The 12,141-nt window shown below is 55.0% G+C and overlaps 1 protein-coding gene across 11 annotated transcripts; it reads right to left on the bottom strand.

The window, feature by feature from the left end:
• Window positions 1-1,303: 1,303 nt before the first annotated feature.
• Window positions 1,304-11,911, bottom strand: CHRND (cholinergic receptor nicotinic delta subunit). Of its 11 annotated transcripts, none has more exons than XM_045367899.2 (13): window positions 11,640-11,911; window positions 11,231-11,376; window positions 10,467-10,511; window positions 9,534-9,643; window positions 9,249-9,404; window positions 8,934-9,043; window positions 7,792-7,992; window positions 6,490-6,601; window positions 6,296-6,410; window positions 3,828-4,032; window positions 3,625-3,743; window positions 2,656-2,839; window positions 1,304-1,586 (listed from the first exon to the last, which is right to left on the bottom strand). In XM_045367899.2, exons 1-12 carry the CDS (start codon window positions 11,728-11,730, stop codon window positions 2,657-2,659), a joined length of 1,593 nt encoding a protein of 530 aa, XP_045223834.1. In that variant the 5' UTR covers window positions 11,731-11,911; the 3' UTR covers window positions 1,304-1,586; window position 2,656. The 11 variants fall into 11 exon arrangements, with proteins under 11 accessions (XP_045223834.1, XP_045223833.2, XP_073866624.1 ...); XM_045367898.3 differs by having other exon boundaries at window positions 1,304-1,589; window positions 11,640-11,702; XM_074010523.1 differs by having other exon boundaries at window positions 9,566-9,643; window positions 11,640-11,702.
• Window positions 11,912-12,141: the final 230 nt, after the last annotated feature.

Below are 12,141 nucleotides of genomic sequence, written 5' to 3'. Positions count from 1 at the left end.
ATGTTGGCCAGCCTGGTCTTGAACTCTTTACCTCAGGTGATCCAGCCGCCTTGGCCTCCCAAAGTGCTGTGATTACAGGCGTGAGCCACTATGTCCGGCCTCTGGAAAAGTTTTGCTTCTTGATGAAAGGGGTCAGAAATGGCTGGCCCTTTTCTGCCTGAACATAGGTTCTAATTGTGCAGCTGTTGCTGTCAGCTCGCAACCTGGGGCCAATAGGTCTGAGGACAGAAGCCAGCTTGCCATGGAGGCAGGGCTGGGCAGATGGCAAAGTGCCTGGGTCCCTGATAGCTTTGTTAGACAGCTGAGGCGATGTGATCACCTCCGCCTCCCTATTATTATGTGAGAAAAAGGAAACCTTTTGTGTTTAAACTACAATTCCTTGAGCTTTCTGTTCCTTGCATCCCAGTGTATTACTGATTCACTGTCCATTGAAAGAGAGCAGGTATAGCCCTGTTGGTCTGGAGAGAGTAAGGAACACCCTCTGGCTTCCCGGAAAGCTGTGCCCATGAGCATGACTTCCTGGGGACAGAATATGGAGTTCCATGTCAGTCAGAGTGGACCAGTCCTGAGAGCACCACGGTGCTGGGGGAGCGGGTGCTGCTGGTGGAAACCGTGGTTTCCCTGGGAGCCTGTGCAAGAGGCACCCCCCCAGTTTTGTGTGACATTTTGGGGTTGTCTTCTCTGGAAGTCCACAGCCACTTGAGCAGGGCCTAATAGAACTGAGGACTCAGCTGGTGGTTGAACCAAGACCTGTTGCCAGCAGCGCCACCATGAGGCAGAGAGAAGCAAAGACTGTGGCTGAGAGCCCTAGACTCACTCTCATCCCTGTACTTAAGACGGACCCTCCCTGAGTTGATGGACTATTCCTGGCGAAGTCTCAGACTTCCTGCTCACCTGACGGGTGTGAGAACAAACTGGCTTTCCTATTTAGACAGGAAAATAAAAGATTTGTACCTTGAATTTTGTGAATATAGTTCATGCTGGAAGGCAGAAGTTACTGGGGTCAGTTTTGGTTTTAAATGGTTTTTCTTTTTCCTTGGTTACATCTAAACATTAAAAATCTCACCTTCTATATATCTGAGTTAATGAAGTCACCAATTCCCCACTGAGGGAAATGGGTTAAATCACCACCCATTAAATGTGCAGGTCACATGAAAATACTACTACTAGAAATTCAATTTTCACAACACCCCATGACTAGGACTCACTAGACACACATTTTGCAGATTAGAAAATGGAAGGTAAGAGATGAAGAGCAGCTCACTCAAGGTCACATTGCTGGTATAACAAATGACACCAAAACTTTGTTACTTAAAACAACACACATTTATTATCTCACACAGTTTCTGGGGGATCAGGAATCCAGGAGCCACTTAGCTGGTGGTTCTGGCTTAGGGACTTTCATGGTGCTGCACGTAAGATGTCTACTGGGCTGTGATCTCATCCAAAGGCCCTACTGGGGCAGAGGATCCACTTCCACCTTTGCTCACGGGGCTGATGGCAGGAGGCCTTATTTCCTTGCCGTGTGGGCCTCTCCATAGGGCTCCTCAACGTGCCAGCTGGCTTCCCCAAAGTGAGAGATCCAACTGCTGTGAGAATGAGGGTGAATGAGCCAGAAAGAGGCCCTAGTGTCTTTCCTAACTGAATCTGGGAAGTGAGGTACCATCACTTCTGCCTCATTCTGTTGGTTACCCAGACCCACCCTGGTACAGAGTGAGGGGACTGCACAAGAGTGTGAATACTGGCTATCACCGGGGCCATCTTGGAGGTGGGCTGCCATACAAACAGACCCTTGTCTCCCAATTCCTGCAGTATTGGCCTTTGGCCCTCAGGATAGGATTGAATGGAGGCTGTCTTTGGGATAGGGTTGCTAGATTTAGCAAATAAAAATACAGGACAAATTTCAGAGAAACAACGAATGATTTTTTTAGACTATGCCCCAAATAATGCATGACAACCCTACTTTGGGGAGGAGTAGATGCTGGGGGGCAGGGGCCCTTTGGGGAGAGGTGCTGCATTCCGGTCCTCTAGGATTGTGTGTGCAACCTCAGGTTGACCCCAAGTCTTTGTGGATGTCAATCCTGACCTTTCCACTCCAGTCCTCAACTTCCCAAAGGGACCTAGGCAGAGTGGTCAAGGCAGAAAGAGCTAGGAAAGGAGACTCTGGGGTCTGGAGGGAGGGAGGTGTCCTCAACCTCAGTCCCAGGTGAGGCCTCAGAAGCCTAAGGTTGAAGGGTAGGTGGGAAGAGGGAGGCTGGAGGAGCCAGGGAGTGAAGGCGCAGATTCCTGCCTGCTCTACCCCACACCTTGCAAGAGGAGGAGCAGAGAAGGGGCCCTATCTGTCTCACCCCTATCAGAGTTCTCCCTGTGAGGCCACCCTGAGTGGCCTCTTCCCTGGCCCCTGAGCCAGCCTCCTACTTCCCCACGGATCGTCCTGCCCACCTGCTGTAGCCGGTGTCCACCCTCAGACCATCTCAGGTGGCCCTGTCTTGATTTCAGGGGAGCCATTGAGCATTGAGGAGTAGCTGTTCCCTTCCTTCCTTGGACTCTTCCCCAGTCTGAGGGGCGTGAGCCTCAGGGCTATGAGTGGGTCTCATTAGGGACCATGGCTCCTCTCTCAGACCCTGCTGTCTCCTGGCTCCCCCACAGGCCCACCCTAGATGAAGCGCTTGTCCTGCACGTCGTAGGAGTAGGGGTCCCCGGGAAAAGGCTGGGGCGGTGGCTGGTTGTAAACGCCCTGCAGGAAGATCCAGGCTGTGCCCACCACCATAACAGGCGTCACCACAAACAGGCAGAGGCGGTCCACTGTGCGGGCCACTCGGTTCCAGCTGTCTTTCTCCTGTGGGTAGGGGCAGAGAGAGTGGGGTGAGAAGGGCCTCAGGCCACAGAGCCCCACCCCCAAGCTGAGGCCCAGCCATGGAGGCAGAGGCCTGGCTCAGTGTGCCTGCAGAGGCTGCCTCTGGCTTGCAGGATACTGCCGGCTTGTCCCCAGCAAGGTCCCAGGCACCTCTGGCCACAGGCAGGGCTGATCACTCTGTTGAGGAGGCAGAGAACAGACCATAGCCTCCCTCTCTGCTGTAGCACAGGGTTCTGGGGCTAGAGGAACTGAGGCCCAGGGGTCTCTCCTAGGGGCTAAGGAAGGTGGATAGACCCCTCTCCTCTTTCTCCCCAATCCAGCAAGTCAGGGCTGCTGCCAGCCCATATGTGAACTGGGAAAAGATGCCTTTTCTCAAGAGAGAATTTTTAGAAGTTGTACAATGTTGAATAACCGTATATGGCTACCTTTAAAACATCTGGTTCTGTCTGGAGTATCAGGCTTGAAACTGAGTAGGGACAGAAAATGATTGGCAGCTGGGAGAAAGAAGGGACCCTAAGGGGTGCTCAGAGTGTGGCCTGGACAGGGTGGAGCTGTATGCCTCTGTGTGTGTGCCTGGCCCCAGTGCTGCTATAGGGTGCCAGGCAGGAGTTCCCTCTCCCTGGGAGGGGCCTGGAATCTGTATCACCTTAACTCCCTCATCTAAGTTGGTGTGTGTCTCTAAGGGGAACCCTGCCCTCTTAAGATAGAATACACTTAATCAGTGCCCTACTTGAACACCTGTACATGGCAGTCCTGTGGTCCCTTACCTCATTGTAATTGTTCTGGTCCCTCATGTGGTTAACAATGAAGTTTGCCCCATCCACAGCTGGCTTCAGCTCATTGAAGAGTTCCTGCTGGGCCTGCTCAGAGCTTGCTGGGGGCCGGCCTATGGACAAGGGGCCAGAGTGGGTGTGAGGCCTGCCCCCACCTCCCACAGATGGGCTGAAAACCAAGACCAGCGGGAACCCACGTGCAGTGGTGAGGCGCCTGGCCAGCCCGTGCCGCTCTGACTGCTTCTCAAACATGAGGTCGCTGCGGGACTTGAGCAAGAAGTACTCCTCAGCCTTGGAGATGTATCCCAGGGAGCTGCTCCTCCGCACCAGGGCCCCAGGGCTGGGTCCATCCTCTGCTGGGCGGGACATGTGCAGGAGCTCTGGCAGGGTCTCCAGGAAGAGCTGGGGCCGTGTCAAGGGGCCACAAGAAAGGCGTTTTGTTGTTGTTGTTTTGTTTTGTTTTGTTTTGAGATGGAGTCTCACTGTCGCCAGGCTGGAGTGCAGTGGCGTGATCTCGGCTCACTGCAACTTCCACCTCCCGGGTTCAAGTGATTCCCCTGTCTCAGCCTCCCAAGTAGTTGGGACTACAGGCACATGCCACCATGCCTAGCTAATTTTTGTATTTTTAGCAGAGATGGGGTTTCACCATGTTGGCCAGGATGGTCTTGCTCTCTTGACCTCGTGATCCGCCCAACTCGGCCTCCCAAAGTGCTGGAATTACAGGCGTGAGGCACTGCGCCTAGCCAAGAAAGGCCATTTTACAAGCATGGGGTGACCTTTATATGTCCTAACATACGTGACTTCATTCCTGGCTGCCACAAAGTGCTCGCCCATCTGACTCTGTCATTGATTCCCTGATCTCCTACTGATGCATATGTAGGTTGCTTCCGGCTCTCGAGACCACATCACCCATGGTGCGGAGGAGAACCCATTCACTAAAAATGATTAATTAAAGACCAAAAACTAAGGTAAATGCTCCAAATGCTACAGTCTCCCCCATCAAATGCTGAAAAGAAAAGAGTTGCTAAGGCCGGTCATGGTGGCTCACGCCTATACTCCCAACTGTTTGGAAAGCCAAGGCAGGTGGATCACTTGAGGTCAGGAGTTCGAGACCAGCCTGGCCAACATGGCAAAACCCCATCTCTACTAAAAATGCAAAAATTAGCTGGGCATGGTGGCAGGTGCCTATAATCCCAGCTACTCAGGAGGGTGAGGCATGAGAATCATTTGAACCTGGGAGGCAGAGGTTGCAGTGAGCTGAGATCGAACCATGGTACTCCAGCCTGGGCGACAGAGGGAGACTCCATCTCAAAAAAAAAAAAAAAAAAAGAGTTGCTAAACTGACTTCAGCTGTCCCAGAACAGCCAGCCAGCCCTGCAGTAGCCGAGAGGCAAGGGCATCCCTCTCCCGGCACCCTGCCCACTCAGTCCTCCCCTTCTTCCTTCTGAGTTGCAGCATACAGTGGAATGAACACATTAAGTATACAGCTAGATGAATTTTTACAGATGCATTCCACTGGGTAAATCCCCAGTGATGAGATAGTGAGCATGATCCCCAAAAATCTACCTCATACCTGCCCCCGCTCAGTTCCCTCCCAGCCCCAGAGATAGCCACCATTCTGACTTCTATCACCAAACATTGATTTGGCCTGTTCTTGAACTTCTTACAAAGTGAGGCCTGCAGCATGTGCCGCTGCGTCTGGTTTCTTTCACGGATCAATCTGCCAGGAGGTTCACGCATGCAGGGGTGCAGTAGCCGCGGTGCTTCTGCACTGCTGAGCAGCACTCCTGTGGGAGTATGTGTCCAGTGTCTTTATCCATTCTACAGATGGCCTTTGGACAACTTCCAGATTTTTTTTTTTTTTGGAGACAGAGTTTCGCTCTTGTCGCCCAGGCTGGAGTGCAGTGGTGGGATCTTGGCTCACTGCAACCTCCACCTCCCAGGTTCAAGCAATTCTCGTACCTCAGCCCCCCGAGTAGCTGGGATTACAAACACATGCTATCATGCCTGGCTAATTTTTGTATTTTTAGTAGAGATGGGGTTTCACCATGTTGGCCAGGGTGGTCTCAAACTCCTGACCTCAGGTGATCCACCCGCCTCAGCCTCCCAAAGTGCTGGGATTACAGGCGTGAGCTACCACGGCCGGCCCCTGCTTTTTTTTTTTTTTTTTTTTTAGAGATGGGGTCTCAATCTGTTGCCCAGACTGGGGTGCAGTGATGTGATCATAGCACATTGCAACCTCCAACTCCTGGGTTCCAGGGATCCTCCCACTTCAGCCTCCTGAGTAGCTGAGACTCTAGGTGTGAACTACTGTACCTGGCTCAATCTCCAGCTTTTGGCTATTGAGAGTGCTCATTTCTTTTTTTTTTTTGAGACAAGGTCTCACTCTGTTGCCCAGGCTGGAGTGCCCTGGGGCGATTACAGCTCACTGCAACTTTGACCTCCCAGGCTCAAGTGATCCACCTCAGCCTCTTGAGTAGCTAGGACTACAAGCATGCGCCACCACACCTGGCTAATTTTTTGTTTGATTTTTTTGTAGAGATGGGAGTGTCACTATGTTGCCCAGGCTAGTCTCCAACTCCTGGGCTCAAGAGATTCTCCCGCCTCAGCCTCCCAAAATACTGGGATTACAGTGGTGAGCCATGGCGCCGGGCCAAGTACTCACCTTCTTGACCCCCTCAGACAGCACATGGGTGCTGGGTGTTCGGAAGTGGATGTTGAGCACGATGACACAGATCACCACAACCATGGTGACCAGCACCATGCCGAAGAGCAGGAACCTGTGGGCACACACTCAGCTTGGAGCCCCCAGGGCTGGGCTGGGCAAGCAGGGTGGGGCCGGGCTTGGGCATCACTCACTTGCCGATAAGGGGGATGGCCATGGATGTGGCGGGCAGCCGCTTGGAGATGAGCAGCAGGAAGACGGACTGAGCCAGGAGCACAGAAATGGCCACTGATGTCTTCTCACCACCTGGGGAAGCCAGACTTAGCTTCTTTGGGGAAACTAGGACCTTGGGGCCCTAGTCCTAGAGGGTCCTGCTGTGGCCCCTGGCACCTCTGTAGTACCATGGTGCCCTGATGAAAATCATGGGTTATGGAGCTACAGGCCCTGGGTGCAAATCTCAGCTCTGCCACTTACTAGCTGGGTGACCTTGGGCAAGTAGCCCAACCTCTCTGTGCATCAGTTTTCTCAACTGTTGAATATGGTGAGAGTGTGTTTAACACACATCACTCTGCCTGGCACTGGGTAAGTGCTCATGAAAATCAGCTGTCACAACCCACCCATGCCACTGAACCCTCCTGGAGCGCAGATCTGTGTGCATTACTCCCTGCTCAGAAAGCACCAGAGTGTCCTCATAGCACCAGGATAACACCCCAACTCCCAGCCCCTCACTCAGACACCCCAGCCCAGTGCTGTCTTGCTCTTCCCACCTGAGCTCCTGCAAGGGCAGGATGGGGGGCTCCCCTGCTGAGGCCCCCTCAGCCCCTGCCTGGCCCGCCTCCTCATCAGCATTGCTCCTCCTGCTGAGGGTAGCCCCACCCAATCCTGCTCAAGTCCATTCCAACTCCACCTCCTCTCCACCTCCTCTAGGAGCTCTCCCAACCCCACTGCAGATGGAAGGTGCCCCCCTTCTCCCTCCTGAAGTCCCGCCAGGGGCAGGGGCTGGGTGGCCTTTGACGCTGGGACTCACTATGCCCTGCTCATAGTAAATATTCTGAACTTGTAAACCACTGCCTCCTAGAGTCAGGTGAGCATAGACAGGTTTTCTGCCTCACACCCTACTGTCCCAGAGACCCTGTTATTCACCCACTGGTTCAGTAGTTGAGGGCCTCCTGTGTGCCAGGCTCAAGGCCACATACTGGTGACCGTGAGGGACTTAGTCTCTGCTCTGACAGAGGGACAGTTTAGCAGTTCTTCTGCGAGTCCATGGGAAGTAGCATCTTGGAGATGCCCTGCCCTGTCCATTTGGGGATGTCGCCCAGAATCATACAGCCCTCCCTCTGGGTGTCCACCTGGCCCTCACACCTGGCCCAGGCAGGGAGCTCCAGGAATGGAAATCTCAGGTGGCTCCCAGGAGGAAGTGAGGGGGCAGGGCTGGGGCTGGCCCTGTTCAGGTGGGCATGGGGAGGGGGAGCAGGGAACAGGGCCTGGAGGCTCACTGTCGGCCGGTAGGTAGAAGACCAGGTTGACCATGAAGGAGATGAGCACACAGGGCACCAAGATGTTGATGATGTAGAAGAGGGGCTTGCGGCGGATGATGAGGTAGAAGGTGACGTCCTGGCGGCTGGGGCTGTCCAGAGGGGCTCTGGGGTCCACGTTGACCCTGGCCGGCCGGTGCACTATCTCCCACTCCCCGTTCTCTGAGGGCGGTACATGGACACCTTAGGGTCAGGCCAGGCCAAAGGGGCTAGGCAGGGCCTGGGGACAGAATGAGGGGCTGGGCGGGGCAAGCCAGTCCAGAGACTCGGCCGGCTGGGTGTCGTTCCCTGGGGCGTCGGGATGGAAGTTTCCGTCTTCCTCTGTGACTGATTTCTTTTTTATCTTTTCGGAAAAAGTAGAAGCTGAGGCCATACAGGGCTCAAATAAGGAGTATCTTTTGGCTGAAAAGATACACGAGCCAAAAATAGGTATTGCAGATTAAAGAGACCAAGTCAAACAAATGCTCTCAGATATTGAGCCTGTCTTCCTGAGTAACAAAAAAAAAAAAACTCCTGGACATTAATTGAGCCACTCCTCCTCGGCCTGGGCCTGGGGGATAACGAGCCAGTGACAGTAAAACTATCCCTGCCATGATGTGCCAGCCTGAGACAGTGAGACAGGGTCCCTTCTGATGGACGGGGTGAGCGGTAGGCCCCATGGAGAATCCGAGCCTGGGTACAGATCAGGGATGAGGATGTCAGGAGGGGTGGCAGACACCCCCCATCAGGATGACACAGCCCTCATGCCAACCACACCCCTGGGTTCACCAGGCACAGGAAACACTAAACCCCTGTCAGCCACAGGCATCTCATGTGTGAGAAGCATGACTTCCGGGCCTCGGCAGGGGCGGGGGAGGGCACTGGCACCGTCTGTCTCTGCCTTTGGGATAGCTTTGCATTCAGGAAGTGTGAGTGTCTGTGTGCTTCTCTGTGGGCGGGCATGTGTCTGCCCCTCTGTGTCTAGCTGCGTGTGTGAGTAGCTGTGTATCGGTGTTCTAGGTATGTGTGTGTGCACGTGTGTATCTCTTGGGTGGGCAGTGCCAGTGTGTCTGTGTGTGTGTGTCTGAGGGACCTGCCCACCCACTGGTGGCTGCTCCCAGCACCTGTGAAGCCTTCAGGGTCAATGATGATCCACTCCACGGGGTAGGTGCGGTTCTCTTCAGCATCCTGCTTCAGGCTCAGGGTGATCTCTTTGGCCGTGTACTTGAGGGAACTGGGGAAGGCAATGGGCAGAGAGTGACACTCAGTCACTGGCTGGGGCCACAGAGCAGGGAAAGGTTAGTAAGGGAGGACCATTGTGGGGAGGGCAGCACTAATCCGGACAGGGCAGGGGCCTCTGTCTGGGGGTGCTTCAGTCACCTCCTTCAGCCCCTGGTAGGGTGCTTTGGGGTGAGGGATGGCTGGATAAATGGGAGCACCTGAACTTGAGGGAGCAGTTCTGCCAGTCGAAGGGGAAATAGGTGACAGAGATGGGGCAGGAGGAGCGGAAGATGGCAGGTGGCAGCCAGTACACAAAGCCGTAGTTGTAGACAAGCACGTTGCAGGAGTAGGAGATCTGGAAGGAGCCATCATTGCTGGGGAACAGGGACAAGAACCACAGTGAGCTCTGGCGACTCAGGACTGGCAGAGTTGGGGGATGCAGAGGAGGCTTAAGGAAAGGAGGCAGGGTGACAGAGAGGAGGTCAGGGAGGGCTTGGCTCAACTTGTTCTCCAGCACAATCTCTGGGAGCCACACCATGTCTGGGGGGAGGCGCAGGACACTGATGTTTCCAAATTCTTCAGCATTCCACTTCAGCCGGTTGTCTGTCCAGCCCTGGAATCCCAAAGGCATGTCAGCAGTGCACTCTGCAGCTGTCCAGGCTCCTGGCTCCCCCTACTTCCCTGAGAGAAGACTGAACAGGGTCTGAGAGCTGTGACAAAAGAGGTTTGGGGAAGGCAGGTACAGAGTGTGGATTCAGGTCTGTCATGGACAGCTGTGCAGGATGCTCACTGCACAACTAAGGGAGCATTATTTCCACTGTGAGCATAGGAGATTTGTGTTTGTATTGTGGACTTTTGACAGACAGGAGGAGAATGTTTTCTAATAAAAACCAAGATAAAGTGGCAGTTTTCCAACATGTGAATCCTAATCCACTTGAAGGTGGCACTAGGGGCTGGTGAGGGCACTAGGTGGGGGAAGGACAGTTGGGCCTGGGGCTTCTCTGTAGGGAGGCACCAACCCCTCCTGGGGGACAGTGTCCAAGGCAGATGGGATCTCCAAGTGGAAGCAGCCTGGAACCCTGCATTCCCGCTATCCCACCAGCTCTGGGAGGGGCATTATTTTTTGTTTTTGAGATGGAGTCTTGCTCTGTCACCCAGGCTGGAGTGCAGTGGCACCATCTCAACTCACTGCAAGCTCCGCCTCCTGGGTTCACACCATTCTCCATTCTCCTGCCTCAGCCTCCCGAGTAGCTGGAACTACCAGCGCCCACCACCACGTACGGCTAATTTTTTGTATTTTTAGTAGAGACGGGGTTTCACCGTGTTAGCCAGGATGGTCTTGATCTCCTGACCTCGTGATCTGCCCGCCTCGACCTCCCAAAGTGCTGGGATTACAGGCATGAGCCACCGCGCCCAGCTGGGAGGGGCATTCTTACGTGCTCTATCCACACATTGGTAGTGAGGGTCTCCTCAACTTCTTTCTGTAATTAGACGGTAGGGCCATCCTTCAGGGCCATATCATTCTTTTATCCACACACATTCACCCACTGTCTCTGTATTTTTTTTTTTTTTTTTGAATCTTGTTCAATTGCCCAGGCTGGAGTGCAGTGGCACGATCTTGGCTCACTGCAACCTGCAACCTCTGCCTCTTTGGTTCAAGGAATTCTCCTGCCTCAGCCTCCCTAGTAGCTGGGATTACAGGTGCATGCCATCACACCCAGCTAATTTTTATATTTTTAGTAGAGACAGGGTTTCACTATGTTGGCCAGGCTGGTCTCGAACTCCTGACCTCAGGTAATCCGCCCACCTTGGCCTCCCAAAGTGCTGAGATTACAGGCGTAATCCACCACGCCCAGCCTACATTCACCCACTCTCAACTGGCACCCAGGGACACCATGGCATCTGGGCCCTGATCACTCGCAGTCAGGAGTGGGCGGGCAGCTAGGGAGCAGAGAGGACCGGTGGCCTCTGAAGTGTGTCACAGATGGGTCGTGCTATGGGTGTGGATGGAGGACACCCCAGAGCTTACACTGGAGGGGCAGGACAGCAGCCTGTCAGGGCACAGAGCGGCTCCAGCACATTTCCCAGAAAGGGAGCCGCCATAGTCCAGGCCGGGGCTTCTGTTTTCCTCCATGGCTATCCTGGTCCTGGGAAGCTGTCCCTGCTCTCCCTCCCAACCCAGCAGCAGAGGGCCTCTCACCAGGGAGATGAGGTTGGAGAGCGTGAGGGCCAGGGTGACGTCCACACTCTCCTCTTTGTGTGCCACGGGCCGGAGCTCCTTGTTGTAGCCCTTCTCTTGAAACAGGTGCCGGATCAGCCGCTCCTCCTCGTTCAGCCCCCAGATGCCTGGGGAGGGTCAGGGACAAGGACTGAATGGGGCCCTGGGCAGGGGACTCAGGAGGGAAGCTGCCCTGAGGTCCTGCTGGACCATGAGGTTGGGATGAGCAGGGAGGAATCCAACCACTCCCTGGGAGTGGGGACCCCAGAAGGCAGCCCCCCAGCAGGGAGAGATGGCAGAGTGGGAGTGGGGAGTGAGAGGAGGCCATACCGTGTGGGGCCTGGGTGGGCATCACGGGGGACCCCAGGGTGGGGAGGATGTCTACCCTTACCACACACCGCCAGGGTGGCCAGCAGCCCCAGTGTCAGCACTGGCCCCTCCATCCCATCCCTCTGACTGGGACCTGCATCTGCCCCTCCCATCTACAGGGCTGTGGAATGAGGGTGGGCGGGAGAGGGGACAGGTGTTGGGGGAGGAGGGAGTCAAAGGGAAGAGGCAGCCGGAAACACAATCTGACACCTCATGGTGGTGGGGGATGGGCCAGCCAGGCCAGGAGCCCAAGGACGTGAGGCAAAGATCCCAGGCTGGGACTCCCTGCAGCTCAGCGGCAGGGGGCAGAGCTAGGAGGACGGTGGGGGGGAGGGGGAGGGCGCTGAGCGGAGACGCTGGGCACTGGGGCCAGCGCTGGGCAGCCATGCAAGGGGGTGGGGCGACAGGCAGGCCAGCTGCTGCCACTTCTCAGGAGGCAGGAGATAGTCTCAGATGGGGACCTCACAGCCTCTCTCCAGCCTCTGTGACCCTTGCCAACTGCTTCCAGAGGCAGCCCTGCCTGG

Source organism: Macaca fascicularis, chromosome 12 (assembly GCF_037993035.2).
Source record: "Macaca fascicularis isolate 582-1 chromosome 12, T2T-MFA8v1.1".
NCBI lineage: Eukaryota > Metazoa > Chordata > Mammalia > Primates > Cercopithecidae > Macaca > Macaca fascicularis.
Note: the sequence above shows the minus strand (reverse complement) of the source record. Positions and strands in the feature narration are given on the sequence as shown.